Source organism: Medicago sativa, chromosome 8 (genome assembly GCF_051527215.1).
Source record: "Medicago sativa cultivar Bolivia chromosome 8, Bolivia_mono, whole genome shotgun sequence".
Classification (NCBI taxonomy): domain Eukaryota; kingdom Viridiplantae; phylum Streptophyta; class Magnoliopsida; order Fabales; family Fabaceae; genus Medicago; species Medicago sativa.
Window position 1 is genome coordinate 56,448,187 of NC_140756.1, and position 24,050 is coordinate 56,472,236.

Here is a 24,050-nt window from a genome sequence, read left to right on the forward strand (position 1 = left end):
CAAATACGGCTAATAGATTAAAAATACATTTTTGGTCTAACGAATATTTTAATATTTTTAGTAAAATACACAAATACGGCCAATAGATTAAAAATACATTTTTAGTCTAACGAATAGATTAAAAATACACAAATACACCCATTTGTTTTTCAAGAACATCGCTACGACCTTTTGTGTGCCACATCTTGATATTAGCCAACTAAAAAACACACTAATTTCCACAGACTTGTAAGTCACTGAAATGCAAAATGCATAGTTATATTTGTTCCTAATGTAAAATACACATATGTTTACTCCTAATGTCATCTTTTTATCGAAGCCCCAACGTCTGACCAAACATGATTCTGCCAGAAATCATTGCACTCCAAACGCGTACTGTCAAACATATAGCAGAAAAAGTCATTCAACCTATAAAACTACTACCAACAAGACTAAAAATAAGAATCTACAAACACCTAAACTATCTACTATATTGAGATACAAAAAATTACAAAATCGTATAATTTCAATCAGTAGATATAATCAGGTTTTACAAATCAAAATATATAGCATTATATAATAATTTGAATATGCTAAGTTATCTCATAACCAAGACCAAGCAAGTCGAGAATGTCAGCAACATATAACAGAGTATTAGCGCTTATATCTTTGGGTTAATTATGTTTCTAGTCCCTATAAAATAGCGACCTTGTAAGTTTAGTCCCTACTTAATTTTAATAGCATTTTTAGTCCCTAATTTTGTTTTTCTGCACTGAGTATTAGTCCCTACTCAATTCAAATTTGTTTAATTTATGCTTAAACTCTTAAATTTTTGAACAATTTTTTGCAGACATGTTTAGAACATTACTAAAAGTTCGTCCGCAAAAAATTATTGCAAAATTTGATTTCTACATCCAGATTTATTACTTTTTATCTTTAACTTTTGTCGTTTTAAAAAATTCATATTTAATTCATTTCATGTCAGAAAATTCTAAATTTTAGTAAACGAACCTTTCATAGTGTTCTAATCTTGTCTCAAAAAAATCGTTCAAAAATTTAAGAGTTTAAGGATAATTAATCAAACTTTGTTTTAGCAGGGACTAAAATTATAAGTAAATTTTTTTTTATAGGGACTAAAAATGCTATTAAAATTAAGTAGGGACTAAACTTACAAGGTCGCTATTTTATAGGGACTAGAAACATAATTAACCCTATATCTTTTAGCTTTGTCCGCAAACCGAAATTACTTTCACACAACAAAGTATTGCTTCTCAAAAAATGAGTTTTGGCATGCATGTTAGACTAACTTAAAGAGTACAAAAACACAGACACGATCTTAGTGGGAAAATACAACATATATCTTGAACTAACCATTTTAAGTACCCAAATCTGCAACCAAAGCAATGACGGTCTAACACAAACGGTTTTCAAATGAAACACACATATACTTATCTAAATTCTGAATGAAAATTTTGCTAGAATTGATAACAACAAAATTAATTAATTATTTTTATCACAAAAGCCAAACAGCTGCATAACATATAGATGACAATGACATTCTAAGCAAAAAAAAACATCAAACATAAACAGTAGTATACATTGGAGGAAGTATAATATAGTCAGGGATACCTTCAAAGCATGCAAATCATCACACAAAGAGGGAGGGGGTAGGGAGGGGAAAAGGTCAAATGTGTTGTTTCCTAACTACCTCCTACACCATGAGATTTCATCAAGAGCTCGGGCTCATTTTACGCACTACTTTGTATTTCAAGAGGGAAAAATTCTCTAAAATCCTAAAAAACGTAAACTACGTTGATTACTACTTCTTTTAAGCAGAAGAAGTAGCGTACAAAGTAAACATCTAAAGGGACAGTCATACTTAATAATTATAATCAACTTTGTCATTTCTCATCAAAATAAAGTTCTAAAACAGAGAACCTACATAACAAAGCAAGACCAAGAAGAACAGAATAGAACCTAAAGTACAAAGCAAGAAATACTTAAGAGAAGAAGAACAGACAAAGCAAGAAGAACATGAGCAAAGCAAGGAGAGAAGCACAAGTTCAGAAACCTAAACAGAGTAAGAATAACCTGAACAAAAATAAGCATAACGAAGCAAGAAGACATACGCACACGAGAACGCAGCAGAACACACATGTATTGTAGATGAAGCAGAACATGTATGCAAGCAAGAACGCAGCAGAACATGAACGCAGAGCAAACACAGAAGAAAGAGGAAGGAGAGAGTGACAAGAAGACTAACAGAAAAAAAAAAAACATGGGAATTGAACTACTAAAATAATAGATCACTTAAACGGGGCAAAATGACCATCATACCATAGTTAAAAGTATGTTATTTTCCAACTTGCGTAAGTCTCTTTGGAGACATGTTTGAAGGGTCACACAACAGTCCTACCATATTAGATTTGAGAGAAAGAGCTAATACACATTTCTCAAAACTGTACTTGTATTGAATATTCTAAATCTTTAGTTAGTTATATAATGAAGTTGGTGACCTATTTGATTGACCGTAACCTGCTCACCCTAAGATTAAACTGCAGTGCACCAACTTCTGAGCTGGCACTAACTAACTTTTACAGACTGTGCAAGCTACTATTACAATCTGAAACTTCTCTTGCAAGCTTTCCTAACAGCTGGTGCATACGTTAATTAACTGATACAATCAGTTTCATCTAACCATTACATATATTCTCATATAACCCCTAAAGGGTCTTGATCAGCTAGTGTCATTAGTGAAAAAGAGAAAGAGAAACTACAAAACATTTAAGTGGAGAGTACATTCATACACCCATAGCACCATTAGATGTGATCTTCACACGGGGCTCAAGAAGTACGACCCAAGTAGGAGGTGCAAGACAAGACACCTCAAGTTAGCTAAAACGTTTACACAACAGTTAGAAACAAGCAACAAATGTTGGAAACAATACTCAAAAAACTATTACAACTTATTATAATGTTTATCTTTGACACAAGAACACTTCTTCAAGTCATGAAAACAAATTTTTATGAAGTGGGTTACACAAAGAAAGATTGCCAAGAAACTAGTTGGATCAGGTATGTTCTCTATAGTGCAAGCTTTCCAAGTGATAGACCACCTGAAATTCTTTTAAAAGGCAAACCAACATTTAAGAATTTTTTCAAAGTAAAATCAGATTTTGTAAAGGAACCAATACCAGAAACTGGTATTGAAGGATTGGGGCAAAGGTTGTTGACTGAAGATAGACCTTTGATGATATGGAACCCATATGGTGGAAAGATGAGTCAGTTTTCAGAATCTGATAGACCTTTTCCTCATAGAAATGAAACACTGTATAAAATTCAATACTTGTCTGTATGGCATGATGGTGACAAGAATGCTGCAAGGCATATAGATTGGATCAGGAAGCATTATCAGTTATAACTATACTACTCCTTGTAGGGATCTTGATTTGGGGATTAACCCCAAGAATAGTACAAGCTATATAGAAGCAAGTGTTTGGGGATATAGGTATTTTAACGATAATTTCAACAAGTTGGTTAAGATAAAGTCTAGAGTGGATCCTGAAAATGTGTTCAGGCATGAACAGAGTATTCCACCACTTACCATAATTCTAACCGAATTCCAACATGCATTTTTCTCACTCTTGTTAGCACAGCTTCTACTCACAAATATATTGGTATGTACAGATAGATACATACATGCATGTATATATTGACAGGCCAAAGATTGTTTGAATTAAACTTGAGAAGTTAACATACCTTGTTGCTCTGAATTATGAGAACTTGAAGCATGCGGCATTTCTCAAGCACGTGGACCAGAAGATTTGAGTTGAAACATGGAAGAATGAACTTCAGATTTTGTAAATCGCGAAATTCAGGATAATTTAGAACAGGAGCATGAAGTGAACACTGCTTGTAGACACGATAACAACAAGTGATTGCAGGATATTAGTACGAAACTACACGTATAAAAACATAGAAACCATAAAAGTAAAACCTCACCTTTGATGTCGAATGACGCAACCGTAGATTTATAGCATCATGGGGAACTAGGAGGTGGTCGAGAACAGGGTCGACAAATTCACTCTCAAAACGGTAAAAGACATTGAGAAATGCTTCCTCCATAGTGTGAAAGTTGCCTACAATGCCCAAATTAATATATCCTTCGTTTATATCGAAGTAGGTCCAAGTGAAATTATGATTGGCCGGTTTCGAGCTCTGGGAGGAAGATGGAACAAGAGCATTCGTCACAAAGACTGCAGGTTGAAAGTAAAAGTAAACCTGCAAAGTTTCCAGCTTGGGGCAGCCAGAGAGGAAGGAAAGTAATTTACTTTCATCCATAATTTCTGTGCCAAGAGACAACATCTTCAGTGATGGAAAATGAAGTGAAGAATGTTTAACCTCCATACTGATCTTACCAGAAAGACTGCAGTGTTTACCAAAAACTGACAGGTCAATATAACATTCTATATTTGTTATAAAAAACAAAACAAAAAAAAAGTAACAGAACAATAGATGAAACAAAATAATATTAGTAATTTGATGGCAAACAGGCAACAAGCTGCGCCGCTAATCCTTTTTGGATGACAAAACCAATCCTCTTAAATAGACCATCGAAAGACCTAATTGACACAACATTGCTATTCATCATGACCCTTTTCAATTTGAGCATAAAAATAAATGATTGGATATTATTGAGTTTAGTAATTACAACTTAGTGAAGCATTATTTTGTGCATAATATATAGTAATAAGAAGGTGTAACAAAATTGATACTGCAATGAGAGGTTACCTAAGGGAAAGGAGGTTGGAGCAATTGATGAAGAGGGAAGGAGGGAGGTGTATAACAGCATCAATGTGAACATAGAGATAGAGGTGTTGAAGTTGGGGTCCAATGGCATCAAGGATCCACGATTCAACACAGTGGACAAAGTTGAAATAAGAGTTGTCAAAAACGGAACGATGAAAGGTGAGATCGAGATGGAACTTATGAATGTTGCGGAAATTGCGGAGGTTGAGGACAGTGTTGACGAATAACAGAAACTTTTTGAATGGAATTGAATGTAGACGGTAACAGTAGAATTGGAAGACTTGGAGATCCTTCCAGAGGTGGCGCCACCGGCGAGAGACGAGGCTCATAGTCCAAACAGAGGTTCTAGTTGGAAGGAAGGACATGATATGGCACAGGAGTGTGTTCGGTAGACTGCTCAATATGTCGATGTCATTGCCTCCGCCATCGTTTACTAACTCTTCTGCTGATTTCTGTGGTTCCATGCTTCTTGATTCTGCCATCGTCGATTCGGTGTATCGTACAAAGCGTGGTAGCTAAGCTAACGAGTGTGAGTGAGTGACTTTCACTAGGGTTTAATGCCTTTATCACTTTCGATTTAGAGTTAGTTTGTTTGTTAGGTGAAAAAAATTATTAAAATAGGAATAATCACTTTATAAAATATTAGAGTGAAGATTTGTTTTTGTCCTTCACAAATTTTTTTTTTGGGCCAATTTAGTCCCTAATAATTTTATTTTTTTGTCAAATAATCCCTAATAATAATAAGAGCACTGCTAAATGGTGCGAAGATTTTTTTCGCACTTAGCACACGAAATAATAATGGAAAAATATAATATTTCCATTATGGAATTGGCAGTAAAGACTCATTTTTCCATAACCTGTTAGATTGCCACTACATGTACCTTTCTGCAACCTGTTTGTTTTTGTTGCCGCCATCGGCACCACCGTTGATAGTCGTAATTGCTTTCATCCAATGGCCTTATGGATAGGTTGTTGCTTTGCAACAATCATCCGCCTATTAATTGCGCTATCCGTCGTCACCGTGGTTACTATCACTACAACCACCGCATGTTGTCAATTACTGGAGAGGAAAAATATTGCATGGTGAACAGTGAAGCGGGGGCAACAACAGCACAATATAGCACCACGATTTACCGGTGACATATTTCAAGGAGATTAGTGTGTGTTAGTCATTTTGGCTGAAATAATGAATGAGAAAAAGAGATATCTGACGGTCATTAATGCTACACCTCCTTCGCGTGGATTGTGCGAAAATTATTTTCGCACCATAAAGTATTATCCTAATAATAAAATCTAAAGTAATCCATGACATTTTTATATTAGGGACAAATTAGTCTTAGACACAATGTATACAGAGAGACTAACTTGTCATGGTATGAAAAAGTTCTTTAAAAAAAAATGGTATGAAAAGGTTAGAGACTAGTTTGGATTTTATTTTTGTCAAGTACTAAATTGGCCCTCACAAATACCTCCATCTTGAGAAGCGACAATGGTACTAAATATTTATATGGAAATCATGAATAGTTTCTCCAAAATGAATGTATTAAGTATTGATAAACATGCGATCACCAAAAAAAAAACATCGATAAACATGCACAAATATGTCTAGTGGGGTTGACAAGATCTTGAATCAAGGGGTTCACACTTTTAAATTTTAATTAATAATATATATTTAAAAAATTATATATCTAGTATTATATATGACTAGCGGAAAACTGGCGTTATATGCTTGTCTATCCACATTTTTTGTCTACTATTTTTCGTTGTTTTTATATTTTATGTTTTCTTTTTAATTTAAATTTGAAAAAAATATTAGATTGTTATCCGAAAAATTCGTAAAAAAAAATGTTTAAGTAAATATATTTAGTTTCCAATTTTTTATAATTTAGGCATGAATTTCTATTTAAATTTAAAAAAGAATTGGATTCATAAGGTAATTTTGTCCAAAGAAAATGTCCGACCAAAAGTAGTTAACTCATGATTAACTTTAAAGTTTTTTCTTTTTTTTGAAGGATATTAACTTTAAAGTTGTCTTTATATAATGATATAGATATGAATATTAGAGTCATAACATTTTAATATATTTTTCATTTTGGTTAATTCATCCCTTATGGTGTGAATAATTTGAAAATCAGGTTATCGAACCTTGACACTTGCATAACACAATGTCTCTACCAACTGAGTTATGCGCATAAAAACTATATTAAAATATATTATAATTTGCAAATATTATATACATTTTAAATGTTAAATATATATAAATATGAACCGATATATATCACATATGTTCCCTTAGTTTAGTGGTAACATTTCAATGAAAACATGGTGCATCGCATCACATGAAAAAACGTGGGTTGCTGCAGTTAAATTGAGACTTTGTGGTGCAAACATGGTGCAGCTCTTAAATTCAAAGCCAAAAGCTACTAGATAATATGTTGAAATTTGGTAGGTTGAGGTTGTGAATACGCCTCAACATATTGACAAAAGTGAAAGAAAGAATAGACACCTTGAGATAGTTCATGTCATTGTTTGGAGAGCAATGTTCTAAAGTTTGTATGGAGAGATAATGTTCTAACAACATCATATCTTATAAACAGAATGCCTACCCGGTGCTAAAATACTGCATCATCTGATATTTTCGAAAACTTTTTTCCAGCATGTTGATTACATGTTGATTTACCTTTAAAAGTCTTTGGTTGTACAACTTTTTTCCATTATATTTTTTCCCATCTTAGTCACCATATTTTCAACGTAAATGCCATATATAATTTCAAGTAATAATTGTTACAGTTTGTATTATAACTACTTTGTGAATCATTTCAACAACAAAAAAAACTATTTTGTGAATTTTCAACTGGTAGATGCTAGTATCACTGTTTCATTTCGGTTAGTAGCCATGTTATATGCTGTACTGTCATTCTCATGTTAATTACTTCAAAATTGCTTTAGGTTGTGAGAGATAGCATGATCCAATGTATGTCACCACCAAGGAAACAATAAAAAGTATAGTCAGTCTATTGCAAGTTTTTCCAATTTTTCAATAATTATAAATTATTCCCAGCTTTTTTAGTAAAATACACAAATACGGCTAATAGATTAAAAATACATTTTTGGTCTAACGAATATTTTAATATTTTTAGTAAAATACACAAATACGGCCAATAGATTAAAAATACATTTTTAGTCTAACGAATAGATTAAAAATACACAAATACACCCATTTGTTTTTCAAGAACATCGCTACGACCTTTTGTGTGCCACATCTTGATATTAGCCAACTAAAAAACACACTAATTTCCACAGACTTGTAAGTCACTGAAATGCAAAATGCATAGTTATATTTGTTCCTAATGTAAAATACACATATGTTTACTCCTAATGTCATCTTTTTATCGAAGCCCCAACGTCTGACCAAACATGATTCTGCCAGAAATCATTGCACTCCAAACGCGTACTGTCAAACATATAGCAGAAAAAGTCATTCAATCTATAAAACTACTACCAACAAGACTAAAAATAAGAATCTACAAACACCTAAACTATCTACTATATTGAGATACAAAAAATTACAAAATCGTATAATTTCAATCAGTAGATATAATCAGGTTTTACAAATCAAAATATATAGCATTATATAATAATTTGAATATGCTAAGTTATCTCATAACCAAGACCAAGCAAGTCGAGAATGTCAGCAACATATAACAGAGTATTAGCGCTTATATCTTTGGGTTAATTATGTTTCTAGTCCCTATAAAATAGCGACCTTGTAAGTTTAGTCCCTACTTAATTTTAATAGCATTTTTAGTCCCTAATTTTGTTTTTCTGCACTGAGTATTAGTCCCTACTCAATTCAAATTTGTTTAATTTATGCTTAAACTCTTAAATTTTTGAACAATTTTTTGCAGACATGTTTAGAACATTACTAAAAGTTCGTCCGCAAAAAATTATTGCAAAATTTGATTTCTACATCCAGATTTATTACTTTTTATCTTTAACTTTTGTCGTTTTAAAAAATTCATATTTAATTCATTTCATGTCAGAAAATTCTAAATTTTAGTAAACGAACCTTTCATAGTGTTCTAATCTTGTCTCAAAAAAATCGTTCAAAAATTTAAGAGTTTAAGGATAATTAATCAAACTTTGTTTTAGCAGGGACTAAAATTATAAGTAAATTTTTTTTTATAGGGACTAAAAATGCTATTAAAATTAAGTAGGGACTAAACTTACAAGGTCGCTATTTTATAGGGACTAGAAACATAATTAACCCTATATCTTTTAGCTTTGTCCGCAAACCGAAATTACTTTCACACAACAAAGTATTGCTTCTCAAAAAATGAGTTTTGGCATGCATGTTAGACTAACTTAAAGAGTACAAAAACACAGACACGATCTTAGTGGGAAAATACAACATATATCTTGAACTAACCATTTTAAGTACCCAAATCTGCAACCAAAGCAATGACGGTCTAACACAAACGGTTTTCAAATGAAACACACATATACTTATCTAAATTCTGAATGAAAATTTTGCTAGAATTGATAACAACAAAATTAATTAATTATTTTTATCACAAAAGCCAAACAGCTGCATAACATATAGATGACAATGACATTCTAAGCAAAAAAAAACATCAAACATAAACAGTAGTATACATTGGAGGAAGTATAATATAGTCAGGGATACCTTCAAAGCATGCAAATCATCACACAAAGAGGGAGGGGGTAGGGAGGGGAAAAGGTCAAATGTGTTGTTTCCTAACTACCTCCTACACCATGAGATTTCATCAAGAGCTCGGGCTCATTTTACGCACTACTTTGTATTTCAAGAGGGAAAAATTCTCTAAAATCCTAAAAAACGTAAACTACGTTGATTACTACTTCTTTTAAGCAGAAGAAGTAGCGTACAAAGTAAACATCTAAAGGGACAGTCATACTTAATAATTATAATCAACTTTGTCATTTCTCATCAAAATAAAGTTCTAAAACAGAGAACCTACATAACAAAGCAAGACCAAGAAGAACAGAATAGAACCTAAAGTACAAAGCAAGAAATACTTAAGAGAAGAAGAACAGACAAAGCAAGAAGAACATGAGCAAAGCAAGGAGAGAAGCACAAGTTCAGAAACCTAAACAGAGTAAGAATAACCTGAACAAAAATAAGCATAACGAAGCAAGAAGACATACGCACACGAGAACGCAGCAGAACACACATGTATTGTAGATGAAGCAGAACATGTATGCAAGCAAGAACGCAGCAGAACATGAACGCAGAGCAAACACAGAAGAAAGAGGAAGGAGAGAGTGACAAGAAGACTAACAGAAAAGAAAAAAACATGGGAATTGAACTACTAAAATAATAGATCACTTAAACGGGGCAAAATGACCATCATACCATAGTTAAAAGTATGTTATTTTCCAACTTGCGTAAGTCTCTTTGGAGACATGTTTGAAGGGTCACACAACAGTCCTACCATATTAGATTTGAGAGAAAGAGCTAATACACATTTCTCAAAACTGTACTTGTATTGAATATTCTAAATCTTTAGTTAGTTATATAATGAAGTTGGTGACCTATTTGATTGACCGTAACCTGCTCACCCTAAGATTAATCTGCAGTGCACCAACTTCTGAGCTGGCACTAACTAACTTTTACAGACTGTGCAAGCTACTATTACAATCTGAAACTTCTCTTGCAAGCTTTCCTAACAGCTGGTGCATACGTTAATTAACTGATACAATCAGTTTCATCTAACCATTACATATATTCTCATATAACCCCTAAAGGGTCTTGATCAGCTAGTGTCATTAGTGAAAAAGAGAAAGAGAAACTACAAAACATTTAAGTGGAGAGTACATTCATACACCCATAGCACCATTAGATGTGATCTTCACACGGGGCTCAAGAAGTACGACCCAAGTAGGAGGTGCAAGACAAGACACCTCAAGTTAGCTAAAACGTTTACACAACAGTTAGAAACAAGCAACAAATGTTGGAAACAATACTCAAAAAACTATTACAACTTATTATAATGTTTATCTTTGACACAAGAACACTTCTTCAAGTCATGAAAACAAATTTTTATGAAGTGGGTTACACAAAGAAAGATTGCCAAGAAACTAGTTGGATCAGGTATGTTCTCTATAGTGCAAGCTTTCCAAGTGATAGACCACCTGAAATTCTTTTAAAAGGCAAACCAACATTTAAGAATTTTTTCAAAGTAAAATCAGATTTTGTAAAGGAACCAATACCAGAAACTGGTATTGAAGGATTGGGGCAAAGGTTGTTGACTGAAGATAGACCTTTGATGATATGGAACCCATATGGTGGAAAGATGAGTCAGTTTTCAGAATCTGATAGACCTTTTCCTCATAGAAATGAAACACTGTATAAAATTCAATACTTGTCTGTATGGCATGATGGTGACAAGAATGCTGCAAGGCATATAGATTGGATCAGGAAGCATTATCAGTTATAACTATACGACTCCTTGTAGGGATCTTGATTTGGGGATTAACCCCAAGAATAGTACAAGCTATATAGAAGCAAGTGTTTGGGGATATAGGTATTTTAACGATAATTTCAACAAGTTGGTTAAGATAAAGTCTAGAGTGGATCCTGAAAATGTGTTCAGGCATGAACAGAGTATTCCACCACTTACCATAATTCTAACCGAATTCCAACATGCATTTTTCTCACTCTTGTTAGCACAGCTTCTATTCTATAAGCATGATGTATGATTTCCTCCCATACAGCCAACAAGGTGATAGAATTGCTTGGAAATTAAATCAATATACTGAATAAACTTTTATTAATGATACAGCACAAGGAAATCACTTACAATAGAGACTACATCTACAACGAGTTTAGCAATTACAAAGAAAAGGATGAAGAGAATAAGAGCGCACTAGGAATTCGAGAGTCTCTAGTCTCACCTAGCCTACCAATCCCCGAGTTAACTGAATGCACTCTTTTTCCCTCCCAACTTTATAATATTATATAACTTCTTCTCCAAGCCTAATTGTATTTCTAAGCTTCTTTTGAAGATAGCTCTCAGGTTTATAATTATGAGAAAATAAATAAATCAAAGAAATTTAGATACTTTGGGGGTATGGATATATGGAATTCCACCACAACCAATGTAGTTGAAAATTTGGAGGCATGCATATAAAAACAAGGGACAGCTAATTGTACAGACTTATAACATCATCTTTGATACAGTAAACCACGTAGAATAAAGATGGTGAGAGTTCACACCTTAAGGTGACGCAGCTCATGACCTCAGTCAGAGAAATTTAACTTGGCACATGGCAGATCCTCTTGGTAGATCTGAAATTTTTTTCATCCAGCGGTCTGGTTGGTCTCGCCAATATTCATCAACAATCATTGTCTTCAAAACAAGTCCATGTTGCAAAATATACCCAATAAATTCCAGCTCATTTTCTGGACATCCGTAAAAGTGAATAAAGGTCAAATGGGATATGAGGCATTTAGGAACACTTTTAGACTTTGCCTCCCATCTATATGAAGGCAACGAATCAAATGATCGATCCACCTGGCAACAAGGGGCAACTGATATATAAGATCCAAACAAAAAAAACACGAACACAACAAAGCTCGAGTTAAACTGGACAAACCATGTCGATGTCGAAACTAAATGCTATGAGAGTTTCTAGCATTGGACATTTTTGAAGCACGTCGAACAAAAAAGTTGAGTTGAAAGGGGGATACTTAAGCTTTAGATGAAGCAAATAGTGAAACTCCGGAAAATGTAAAATGGGGGCAGCAAATAGCCACTGCTTGTACACGGCAAAAGCAAGTGATTAAATGATTATTTAATAATTATTACTACAAAACAACATATACTACAAATAATGAAAACTTCAGTCACCTTTGTGGTTGAATTATGTAGTTCTAGACGTTTAATTCCGGAAAGAGCTCGAAGGAGATTGAGTAAAGGCTCATCAGATTCACTTTTAGGAGTGGGAAATACATCAAGATATGCTTCTTCCACGCTGTGCAAGTTCCCAACAGCCGCGGCATCACGGAATGTGATCCCTTCAAGGCTAAGGTACTTGAGACCAGGTGCATCTATTTCAAGCCAAGCCCCAACATTATTATCAACAGTGATTTTTAACCTCTTCAAGGAAGATGGCACCCGAATTATGTCCAAAGATTCAGGACTAAAGTAAAGTTCCAGATTCTCGAGAACAGGACAGGCAGAGAGAAGGATATGCATGGAACTCAAATTCAAGTGATGCATTTGTAGTAGTTCCAGCACCTTCAACGACGGTAAGCAAATTTCCGAAGGGTCTTGCAATGGCAACAATATATATCCACTGAGACTGTTACATTACATTCATGAATGTGTTATGTTAAGTTATCATCATGTATCATATCTCATTTAAATTAAATCAAAACAGCTAAATTGAACAAGCATAAAAATTAAAGTTAAACTACTTCCTCCGGTGCTATATATAAGAGAAAATTGGGTTAACAAAAAGTTGATGTATCCGATCCAAATTTTGAACCTGATACATCAACTTTCCAATTTTCTCTAACCCTAGACAATAACAATGGAATGCAGAAAACAAAAATAAAGAAAAGAGGATGAAATAGGAATTGTTGCATGCCTGAGAGAGACAAGGTTAGAGCAAGAGAAGAGTGTGAGAGGTAGGTTGTTGAAGGCACCAGCAGTAAAGAGGGTGAGATTAAATTCCTGGAGGTGGGGCCCAATGGCGATACTGAGCCACGTGTCGACTGAGTAAGCAAAGAATGGATCGTTTAGGATGTGGTCGGAGGAGAGACGGAACTTCCGAACGACGCGTGAGCGACGGAGAGAGAGGACAGTGTTGACGAAAACGGTGAACAGCATGAATTGTTCGTTGAATTCGTCATCGGGGGCTTGGTAGCTGTATTCATTGCATTTGTCGCGGAAATCGAAGACTTCGAGATTCTTCCAGAGGTTGCGCCATTTGCGAGAGACGAGGCTCATGTGAACGGAGGTTTTGGTCGGAAGGAAGGAGAGAATGTGACACAATAGAGAGTTTGATAGAGTGCTAATTCTGTCAATGTCATCGTTGTTCTCTCCGCGGTTGTTTTCTTCTTCTTCCGCCATTGCTCCTTCTTCTTCTTCAAACCAAAAAGAGCGTTTGAACTTGTTTGTTTAGTTATTGAAGATGGAGAAATGAACCAAGATTTTTTTTTCCACTGAAATTATGAAATTGCTCTTAATAATAGGTATGGTATAACCGGAGCAACGGGTTCTTAACTAAATATGTTCATTTTAAAAATTATATTTTGAACATAGTAGATAAGAGTCGAGATCTTCTCCATTTTGTATCCTCTCCATTTATAAAAATAAATGGAAGATGCAATTTGGAGGAGATAGATAGAGACATAAGATAGATAGTGAGTCCTACCATTAAATGTGTCCCACCATCATTAATTACTTTTTACTTTTTTGTGTGTCTTTATCTCTCCAAATGGTAAGAAATAGAGGGGATGATAAATGGAGAGGATATTAACTCAGAGTCAATATCTTCTCCATTTTGTATCCTCTTCATTTCTCCGAATGGAGAGATATAGACTCAAAAAAATTTGGAAAAAGAAAAAAATAATTTATGATAGTGGGACCCACTTAGTGGTAGGACCCACTAGCTATTTTATGTTTTTATCTCTCTCCAAATTGTGCACTTCCATTTATTTTATCAAATGGAGAGGATCATAACCCCGTATATAACTACCAGATGCTCATTTTAAAAAAAATTAGTATCTCTAGTTTTAAATGGACGAGTAAAAGTCGAAAACCTTACTACTATGAGGAAGATTTTTTCTTATATTTGGTTGGGTTTATGAATGTAGAGATATAGACTCAAAAAAATTTGAAAAAAGAAAAAATAATTAATGATGGTGGGACACACTTAGTGGTAGGATCCACTAGCTATTTTATGTGTTTATCTCTCTCCAAATTGTGTACTTCCATTTATTTTATCAAATGGAGAGGATCTTAACCCCGTAGATAACTACCAGATGCTCAGTTTAAAAAAATTAGTATCTCTAGTTTTAAATGGACCAGTAAAAGCTGAAAACCTTACTAGTATGAGGAAGATTTTTTCTTATATTTGGTTGGGTTTATGAATGGAGAGATATAGACTCAAAAAAATTTGGAAAAAGAAAAAATAATTAATGATGATAGGACCCACTTAGTGGTAGGATCCACTAGCTATTTTATGTGTCTATCTCTCTCCAAATTGTGTACTTCCATTTATTTTATCAAATGGAGAGGATCTTAACCCCGTAGATAACTACCAGATGCTCAGTTTAAAAAAATTAGTATCTCTAGCTGAAAACCTTGCTACTATGAAGAAGATTTTTTTCTTATATTTGGTTGGGTTTTGATGATAACAAACTCAAATCACAAAAAAAAAAAAAAAAAAAAAAACTATTAAGGCACAAGATGAAGATGAAGACTTTTAGATTATCTAGTGTGAATTATTATAAGTATGGTATTTATCTTTGATTTATTACTTTCAACATCTATATAACTTAGAATGCTCAGAAATTCATTTGAACTTAATCACAAATCATTTTCTAAATTAAATATGAGTGTCTGAGAAGCAAACTTTTAATATGTTGGAAAACTGATTTTCACTGTCAGGTAACAAGTTATCAAATACATGTAACATGTTACTAATTCAATTTTTCAAATATTTTTGAACGTAGGTTACGTAACCGGTTACTAGTTTTAAATTTTTGAATTTTTTGAACTTTACATACTATAAGTGTTTACACCAGAGTAGCACTTTGGTGCCATAGTTTTGGTGTCATTGGTGTCATAGCTTGCATCTCCACCACACACACACACATCACACACACATCCACACACATCAATGGTCAGGATTTCCTCAATGACACCAATGGCACCAAAACTATGTCATGGAAGTATTTCCCGTTACACCATATATGGTAATCGATTACCACCTATCATAATGCATTTTTTCATGAACCGATGTGATTCAAATTATCAATAATGTTCATGGAAATCCCTTGGAACCGGTGTCTTGCTTCATGGATGTTTTCTAAAGCCTATGTAAATATATTTCAATATCAAAACAACATCACACAACTTTCCTATTACAAATTCTATGATCAAATATCACTTTCTCGTTAAAACTTTCAAACTTCCATTTTGCGAAACCTTGATTATATTTTCATATCCAAAAGGTTTTTGAACATTAAGTTATATTCATTTGAAAGTGATATTGATTTGATACCTCCATACAAAAGTTCTTCAACATTTGTTTGTAAGTTTTTCATCAAGTGTTTGGTGGAAATTCTTGTTAAAGACAGTGGAGTGCTTGCTATCTTGTTTGTTTGTGAAAATTTTATCATTGGGTGTGGTGAAGATTCTTGTTGTAAAGATAGTGGTGTGCTATCTTGTGATCGTACATAAATATTGTTACGGGGCCTTGGGGTGAGGTTGCTTGTAACAAAGATTCTATCATAGTGAAAATCCTTCACATCGTGTGAAGGGAGTGGATGCACCATTAGGTTAGAAGGGAAACTGCTATAATTGCTTGTGTTATTTTTCTCTTTTTTACACTCTTTATTTTTCCAGCAATTCCTTCATATCTTCAACACAGTTTTCCGGAAAAATATTAAGAACCCTAAACTTACGAAATTGAAGGCAGTACATTGAACTTGTTTGGTCATCATGCATCAATATCACTATGTAATAGATATTTATAATCTTATCATTTTCTAAACCATGGCTAGACATAGCTTTTCCAAAACTAAGGTCATTGTGGACAAAATATGTCGACTTCTCATATAAGTTCATTAAAAGTTGTCACATTTGAGAGCCCTTTAGATTACCAAATTATCATTCATTTTGGTTCCTCGGCTGTGTGGACATCCGTAGTTCAACTGGTTTGAGTTACGGGATGAACATCCGGTAGTTACCTACCGGAGGTAGAAAATGAAATTTTTTTAAAATGAACATCTTGTAGTTATTTATCAGATGTACAAAATGGAAAATTTTAAAATGAACATCTAATAGTTATCTACTAGAGGTACAAAATGAAATTTTTTAAAATGAACATCTGGTAGTTAATTACTTGATAATCCAACGTTACATATCAGACGTATTGTTAATGACAATTTCATAATTTTAAGAGGCCTAAAGAGATATGGAGGGGGCCAAAAAGAAATCTTATGAATAATTGAACTTTAAATTTGATTTAGGCTTCGGCCCATAACTATTCAAAAAAAATGGCAATTGCTATATAGGCACCCTAAAAAAAAGACCGAATAATAGTTAATTACCATTTGGTGTCAAACGGTAGTTAAATTCTGTTCGGACACTTTTTAAATCACTTTAATCAATTTAAAAAAATTTAGAACGACAATTAACTACCTTACGACTTGTTTTAGGTGCATGTGAGCAATATCTTGGTATCTAAAAAGTAATCTCTCAAAAAATATCAATATTTGGATATACAGTTTAAAAAAATTAGTCAAAAAATAATAATTAAAATCATTACAAAAAATAATAGGTTACAAAATATAAGACATGGCTTGGTGCTGATTTGAACTCAAATTCGTCTAGCAACTTTTCTATTTTCTTTCCTTCAAATTATGCGAGTTGATTAGTAAACGATAGACTGAGTCTGAAAATAAAATAAGACATCCATCCAATAATTAATATAAATTTATCATGGAATGATCATTCTATCATAGTCACACAAAATTCATCAATAAATAAACTAAATAAATAATTTAAATAATTAATTTATTACAAATATTTGGCGTTGAAATTTTCTTAAATCTTGTATATACACTCGAATTGGATTTTGTAGTTTTTTTTTTTTTTTTTTACTTAAATGCACTTTTGATCCTTTTATTTACATTTTCTTTAACTCTTGATCTCCCTTTTCTAAAACCAACTTTTTGGTTCCTCTATTTAAAAAGTAAACAAAATTTTTTGGTCTCCTTCCACTACTAGTGATGTTGTACTCTCATTAATGATGTCGAAAAAATAATTTTCATGTCAATAATACTAATTTAGGTTTTTAAAAAAAAACTATTACTATTTATTTTATTCATAATCAAAATATTAAAAATTAATTAAAAAATTATCATTCATCATCGTCCATATCATATACATCACCATAGTTTCCGGCAACAACAATACGATTCTTCCTCATTAAAGAAAACAAAAACTTGCTTAAATATCAATACCACATTCATCCCAACAACAATTTTTGCTTAAATATCAATACTAGATTCATCCCAACAACAATACTCATTTCATTCCATTCACCACAACCCCCTTTGAATTCAACGCAATGAATTTCAATCACCACCATCTCTCCACCTCCACTTCTTTCTAATCGAATAATTCATCCAAAAATCTCAATCCATGATAAACAATCCGTTCCTTCAAGCCCGTTTGAACTGCAATTCTTCAAAATCATTTTTCTTCTTCTCACTAATTTGAAACTTGAAGAATGGAAACATGTATGGATTCACCATCATCCATGTCTGCTCTTCCTCATCATCATATGAACCTCAAAATTTGTATTTCAAATCAAAATACCCCTTCATCACCTTAATCTTTTTCAATCATCAACAATAATTTTTAATTATAAACAAAAAAAATATTAATTACAACAACGATGACATGAAAATTATTTTTTCAAACTCACTAATGACAAGTATGCACCACATCACTAAAAGATGAGGGGGATAAAAAATTTTGTTGACTTTCTGAATAGAGAGACCAAAAAGATGGTTTTGAAAAAAGGGAATCTAAAATTTTAAAAATATGTAAACAGGAGGATCAAAACTGCATTTAAACCTAATTTTTTTAATCATATTATACCCTCATTTTAATTAACTAAATTCCTCTCTCTCCCTCTCCCTCTCCCTCTCCCCCTCTCACTCTCTCATAAATATATTCTAACACTACTCTTCAATTGATCTTATCAACATGGAACTATTAGTATAGGAAACATAATTTAGTTTGACGAAAGTTTAAATTTACACAGTAAAAAATAAACTTTGTTTGAAAAAAAAAAACTTTATTTCAAAAAGAAAAAAAAATTTAATTTTATTGAAAAGGAATAAATAAGAGTAAATGAGAAAAAATATAATTGACAAATTTTATCCTTAAACAATCAAAACGACAGTTAAATAAGAGCACAAAATATTACTCAAATGATACTTAAAAATGAATGGAGGGAGTGTATAAAATATTAGGGTGTTACATTATTATACCCTCAAAAATAGTTTCGTCCTCAAAATTATAAAGTCTTCAAAAATTTAGGGTATAGTTATCTCAATTAAATAAAATCATATAGTTTAATAAAATCTATCTATATATAAAAGTTAACCAGTAAGCTAATGTTAGCCCTAATTTTAACCTAAAACCTATGCTGCCTTTTACTGTATTACCCCTAAGTTTTCCTCTTATGCAAAAGACTGAAAAACACAACACACGCGTTTCCTCTTTCCCGAAGCAAAACAACACTCCTTTCTTCTTCTTCCTCTTATCATCATCACCACCGCCAACCTTCTCCTCCATCCATCGGCGGCGACGACAAAGGTCAAGACGGCAATACTGGTGGTCGGAGCAGAAGGGGAGAACGCGCGTACGATTACAAATCGAGGGTTTTGAAATGAAGGTAATTACATTTTTTCCGCCGTTCCTTCAATTTTAAACCTCCGAATAAATTAGGGTTAACAGTGATGTGGCAAAATGGGATTACAATTTTAAACCTCCGAATCTATTCCAATTTTAAACCGCCGTTCCTTCATGTACATAATTTTCCTTTGCGAGATTGGAAACCTCCGACGTTTGTTTAGCGTTCCTTCAATTTCCGACGTTTGTTCAGCGTTCCTTCAATTTTGATTTGTCTTCGAATGAGGTAATTACATTTTTGTTCAGCAGGTCTCTTACTAGAATCAGGGGTGCAAAAGTTGTTATAGTATGATTTAGCTTCATGTAATGATTAAGAATGGTAATTGAACATAGCGTGGGTATAGTCAATGATGTTCTAAGGCTTTTAGAACAGGTGGAATTTTGTGGTCAAATATATTTGCAATTTGAACTTACCGTTATATTTTATGTATCGGTGCTTGAAGCTTGCTCATGTTTGGCCATGATGTTGTTCTCCTACAAAATATAACATGGCACTGCAAATAGAAAGGTGGCTGCAACTCATATGAACTGTGAGTTGCTGTCGATCTCACAGTGTTTTCACTTTCATTATTGAAAGCCGATGGGAGAAAGATTCTATGACTGACTTTAGGGAAGAAGTATGGGAGATTCTATAATAGGTGTGTATTCTTATCTCTTTCTATCTATTTTTGATAATTTGGCTATTTTTTCTTTACAAACACACCAATATTTTGTCCTCTAATCAAATTTTCTGATGCTTCATGTGCTGCATAACATTCATTGGCACAAGCCAGCTACACGTGAGTGATATAATATCTCACTTTAAACATGTCCTTCTAGATTAAATTCTAGAGTATGAAATAAACCAATTAATTTAAACTTGATCTAATACATCATGGTGATTTTGATAATGCAGGTTTGGTGTCTTTGGCCTATTCACATGGGAAAAGTGTGAAGGCTCTTTTCTCACCATATTAAAATTAATTGCTTTTTGTATTTTGTCCAGTGTGAAAGCTTCATGAGTTAATGGCAACATGTTTCCTTATTGCCTTCATTTTAGTGTGTGCAACAAATGTTGATGCTTTTGTTTTTTATTGTGTTTTAACTTTGCTAAACTTATTTTAAAATGAAATTGGTTGTGATGCCTTAAATTGTGTGAATTTATATTGGTTGTGATATACTGCATGAGCTCAGCATTATAACATTCTTTGATATTATCTTGCAGATACTTGATTGGATCTACATGATATACTTAATTGCAGTGCTAATTTACATGATTGCAGATACTTGAGCTCACCTTTTGAAGTCTAAAGTGATATACTTGATTGGATCTACATGATTTCAGTAACAAAGAAAAGTATATTAACACCATGAAGCTAATGTCCAAGATGTGTTGTTGTCTAAACTAATGTCTCAATGCAGTTGTGCTGTTAAATAGACCCATGCAAATTGAGATGGTCAATTAGTTGTTCATGAATTTTTTTTTCTATATATAGGTGCTTCAACCCGGCGTCTTTTATATGCAATCTATTCAGTGCTAATTTACTGTTTTATGGTTTAAATAAATGGCCAAATCATGCATCCCTGTTTTGATATTGATTGAATTTCATGAGAGTCCGTGGGAACTGAGATTATAATCTAACAACTTATAAGATCTGATGTTGGTTATGAAAGATGTTGAATAGGGAAGCAAACCAAGAGGCATATTGTCTAGCAAAGGAAGGATCTTCGGTGACAGGACGACATGTAGTGTGGTTTATGAATTAACCTTTGGTTGGTTTCTGCAGGCTGTTGTTGATCCGTTTGCAGAAGGTTTTCAGGTTATTGCTTCATGTCATCTGTTTCGAATAACCAAGAATGCTGGTAGGAGTAGGTTTGTGCGTTTTCAGTTGTTTGTACATATTGGTGTTTCGTCCTTTAGTCACGAGCAGACCTTTAGATTATTTTGTAGAGTTATTTTCTGGTTTTGTTGCACTAACATGTTATGCTATGCTGCTAATTTTACACTTTTGGTGGGGTTTTGGTGCAGCAGAAAGTTCTGATATGCTGCTGTTTTTGTTTGTTTAAGTCCTATGGTGTCCATGTTGCTTTTAAGGTTATATACGCCACGCCTGTATAGTTTTCATGACCAATTCGCTCATTATAATAAACCACAAATCTTTTCTCTTGAAACTTATGTGTTAGTACTTTTTTTTCTTCCTACAACTTAGTGACTTATGAATTTTTTCTACAACTTAGCTACTTGAGTTTCACTACGCTTTTAATGACATGGTATACTTTTATCAGTATGAAATCACTCCAGTTGACCCAAAGTGTTAGCCAAATTTCAACAAACAACTTTGCATCTCTATCAGTTGAGTTGCTCAACACCAAGAGAATGACAATCGAAAGTATGATTGAGTCAACTCAGGTAGCTGTCTATTGTTGAAATTTTTAAATATCGTTTTGGATTCAAATCAATATTTATGTTCAAGATTTTTATGCAAAAGGCGATGAATTTTTTTAAAGGTTTGTCAAGGTTCGGTACTTGCCACTGTATGTGAGGTCGAAACTGGTGTTGATTGGTACTTTCGATCATGTGATGAGGACGGCCAAGATACTAATGTGACATCAAATGTGGTCTACAAAGATGTTTTCTGTAATGTGTAGCACTTTGTTTTATAGTATTGTTGTTATTGCATATCGGTACTATTTTTATGTCGACAGACGTTGGATCTTCTTTTCTTCAATAGACTAAGCCATTAAATATATATGTTATGTTACCTTAACAGGGTCGATGTCATGGAAATTGTTTAATATGGTACATTAAAAATGTTTGTGGCAATTTATTTTATGAATTGAATTATACTATTTTTTCGATTCAAGTAAAGTATTTACTTTCATATTTGAGCTATATTTGTTCTTTTGTATGACCCGTGCGTTAGCACGGGTCGATGGTCTAGTTATTTTATAGATGAAGATAAAATATTCTTAGACTTGGCCGTTAGTAAGTTTTTTTTTTTTTTTTTTTATGTTTGCATTACCTTCGACTTTACTATGGATAAATTTAGTTTATATATTACCCAAGGTTTGGTAGTTGGTAAGTTTTAAATATTTTTTATTTTCACATTACCCAAGGCTTTGCTATGGATATTACTCATCTGTTCACATCAGCAAAGCGAATGACATCGAATAAGGTTGTTGCCCCTCCCTCTAAAACTGTCATATTTGTCTGCTGCCATTTTGTTTGAGCCCAAATAAATTAATCACGAGAGTCTCTGACACAACACGCAAAAGATGTTATATGGTTACGGTCATGGAACGCGGCATCAACATTGCACTTCAACCACGTCTCGCACGGTTTCTCCCAAACTAAGTTGTTACCTTGCACCCTATTATGCCCGTGTTGCACAACTGGTGGTGAGGGCTGTTTATGAACCTCTTGCCATTGCTGCCATGCATCTAGTGTTGTTCTTCCAATGCTTGTTGAAGTATGATGAGCGTCATTTCAAATTACATCATTACGTGCAGCCCAAATTTGCCAAAGAAGTAAAGTCATCGACCAACCATGTTTCACCTTTTTGAACAAAATATGTCAAAAACAAAATCCGTCAAACTGCTCACATTTTCAACTTGCGGTTGTAGCACAGTTGAAAGCCTTGCCCAATAACAACTCTCATGCATCATCGTATAACCCACAAAAGCATGTCAATCATCCTCAAAAGTCGTATCCCACCATGGACATATCACATCACATTGTACATGTTGTGATTGTAGTCGGAGACGCGTCAGAACAAATGTGAGATCTTTTTAATCCTTGAGTTTTGGGGATACAAGTTGTGACAATTCGGTAATTCTAAAACATATATTTATAAGTAAATTAACCATAAAGTATTTTTAAAAATAGTTAATTGAATGTGGTACCTAGCTACTTATCCTTTAAGTGTTTTTTTTTTTGACAAATTATCCTTTAAGTTTTCTTGAGTTATTACAACTTGCTAATTCTAAAACAATGAAGATTTAATTGCTTAATTTGATGTGATATTTTCCTAATTATTGAGTTACTAAGATGTAAGTTGTACAACTTGATAATTCTAGAACTCATTTTTAAAACAATTATTTAAAACAAACCAACCAACACATATCTTTTACTTAGAACGACGAAACTTTGATTTTTCTGTTGCAGGGAATAAGTAAAAACTACCCTAGTCAAACTAGATAACATTTGTTTTTTTTTTCTTCATAATTTTCCCTTTTCTGTAAATTTTCAATGTTTGCCAAATAAATATTATCCATTAATGCATTTTTTTATAACTCTCTTATTTTTTGTGAGTGGATTTTCGATAGTCTGAAGTTCAGCTAAAAGGTAAGTATACCGATGTGTACATGAACTAGATTGTTGACCCGTGCATCGCACGGGTTTTTCGTTAACAGATTGACAAACGAATAACACTGAATTTTGTTAGGTTAAATTGCTGCTAACCTAATACAGCAGATTAGAGGGAAAATATTAGGTTAAGTTGCTGCAGACCTAATAAAATTAATAAATAAGAAAAAAAAAGGCTACATAAATAATAGATATATACAAACGATGATACG

General features: G+C 33.2%; 2 protein-coding genes across 3 annotated transcripts; both read right to left on the reverse strand.

Moving 5' to 3' along the window:
* Positions 1 to 3,626: 3,626 nt before the first annotated feature.
* Positions 3,627 to 5,322, reverse strand: LOC146899752 (F-box protein At4g09920-like). The gene is made up of 4 exons (XM_085736847.1): positions 4,771 to 5,322; positions 3,982 to 4,405; positions 3,739 to 3,888; positions 3,627 to 3,638 (listed from the first exon to the last, which is right to left on the reverse strand). Exons 1-4 carry the CDS (start codon positions 5,268 to 5,270, stop codon positions 3,627 to 3,629), a joined length of 1,086 nt encoding a protein of 361 aa, XP_085592973.1. The 5' UTR covers positions 5,271 to 5,322.
* A 2,573-nt stretch (positions 5,323 to 7,895) lies between these two features.
* LOC146899753 (FBD-associated F-box protein At5g60610-like) lies at positions 7,896 to 14,077 on the reverse strand. 2 transcript variants are annotated; one of them, XR_015021624.1, is made up of 5 exons: positions 13,423 to 14,012; positions 12,681 to 13,134; positions 12,427 to 12,585; positions 9,057 to 12,344; positions 7,896 to 8,506 (listed from the first exon to the last, which is right to left on the reverse strand). XR_015021624.1 is itself a non-coding variant. In XM_085733082.1 (5 exons), exons 1-4 carry the CDS (start codon positions 13,905 to 13,907, stop codon positions 12,075 to 12,077), a joined length of 1,368 nt encoding a protein of 455 aa, XP_085589208.1. In that variant the 5' UTR covers positions 13,908 to 14,077; the 3' UTR covers positions 7,896 to 8,242; positions 12,047 to 12,074. The 2 variants fall into 2 exon arrangements, 1 of the variants encoding a protein (XP_085589208.1); XM_085733082.1 differs by having other exon boundaries at positions 7,896 to 8,242; positions 12,047 to 12,344; positions 13,423 to 14,077.
* Positions 14,078 to 24,050: the final 9,973 nt, after the last annotated feature.

Coding starts and splice junctions, on each gene's coding strand:
- LOC146899753 (XM_085733082.1), bottom strand. CDS start 13,907: ATGGCGGAAGAAGAAGAAAACAACCGCGGAGAGAACAACGATGACATT. Junction 12,586..12,680: donor TACATAATTCAACCACAAAG/GTGACTGAAGTT, acceptor GTGTACAAGCAG/TGGCTATTTGCTGCCCCCAT. Junction 12,345..12,426: donor TTAGTTTCGACATCGACATG/GTTTGTCCAGTT, acceptor CCTTGTTGCCAG/GTGGATCGATCATTTGATTC.
- LOC146899752 (XM_085736847.1), bottom strand. CDS start 5,270: ATGGCAGAATCAAGAAGCATGGAACCACAGAAATCAGCAGAAGAGTTA. Junction 4,406..4,770: donor TCCAACCTCCTTTCCCTTAG/GTAACCTCTCAT, acceptor TAAACACTGCAG/TCTTTCTGGTAAGATCAGTA. Junction 3,889..3,981: donor TGCGTCATTCGACATCAAAG/GTGAGGTTTTAC, acceptor GTCTACAAGCAG/TGTTCACTTCATGCTCCTGT.